Consider the following 779-nt stretch of genomic DNA (forward strand, 5'->3'; position numbering starts at 1 on the left):
TGCAGCATATAACGAACAGAAACAGATTCAATCTCCAAATCACTTTACGAGCCATTTATAAGAGAAATCTTTGTCGAGAACTATTTCAGAGTTGTTTCAGATTGTATCGTAGAATTTGGGACACGATTAAACATAAGCATAACATGTTCGTGTAACTAAATCAAACTTCACTACTCGCCATTTCGGCTACAAAGATATGCTACGCGCATATATATATATTGGGAGTATTAGATTGGAAACTATGAAACGGGCATTTTTGGTTAGTCTGTGTTCAACTGCGACTGAGAGAGGTTCATTACAACGTGCGCTAGATATTTTTATTTATAAATTTTAAAAGTATTCTTCTTACTCATTTTGTAAAATTTTTTCATGTTTACGTTCCATTTTTATTTTATATTTCTCCCAAACCAGATGGAAACAAAACGCGATTTACATCTACTTTTTTTGTATGAGTACAAATTGAATCATAGTGCAGCTCAAGCTTCGAGAAACATTAATCAAGCTTTCGGAGATGGATCCACCAATGAAAAAAATGCTCGATATTGGTTCCAAAAATTTCGTTCTGGCAATTTGAGCATCGTCAATGAGCCTCAAGGAAGACCACCGGGCCATATTGATAACGAGGAATTAAGGACGACTCTGGAATCCGATCCAGACACAACTATTCGTAAACTTGGGACTAAGCTAGGAACTAGCCATACGGCTGTGTTGAAACATCTGCGTGCGATAAACAAAGTAAAAAAATTGGACTCATATGTACCGTACGAACTGACGGAACT

The 779-nt window shown here is 36.5% G+C and overlaps 1 protein-coding gene across 1 annotated transcript; it reads left to right on the forward strand.

Moving 5' to 3' along the window:
* Positions 1-411: 411 nt before the first annotated feature.
* Positions 412-735, forward strand: LOC106750873 (histone-lysine N-methyltransferase SETMAR-like; the record flags this gene model as incomplete). Its single annotated transcript, XM_014631480.1, has 1 exon — positions 412-735. A coding segment is annotated over exon 1 (324 nt), but the record flags the coding sequence as incomplete, so codon positions are not given.
* Positions 736-779: the final 44 nt, after the last annotated feature.

Source organism: Dinoponera quadriceps, unplaced genomic scaffold (genome assembly GCF_001313825.1).
Source record: "Dinoponera quadriceps isolate SergipeBrazil2010 unplaced genomic scaffold, ASM131382v1 scaffold7083, whole genome shotgun sequence".
Classification (NCBI taxonomy): Eukaryota; Metazoa; Arthropoda; class Insecta; order Hymenoptera; family Formicidae; genus Dinoponera; species Dinoponera quadriceps.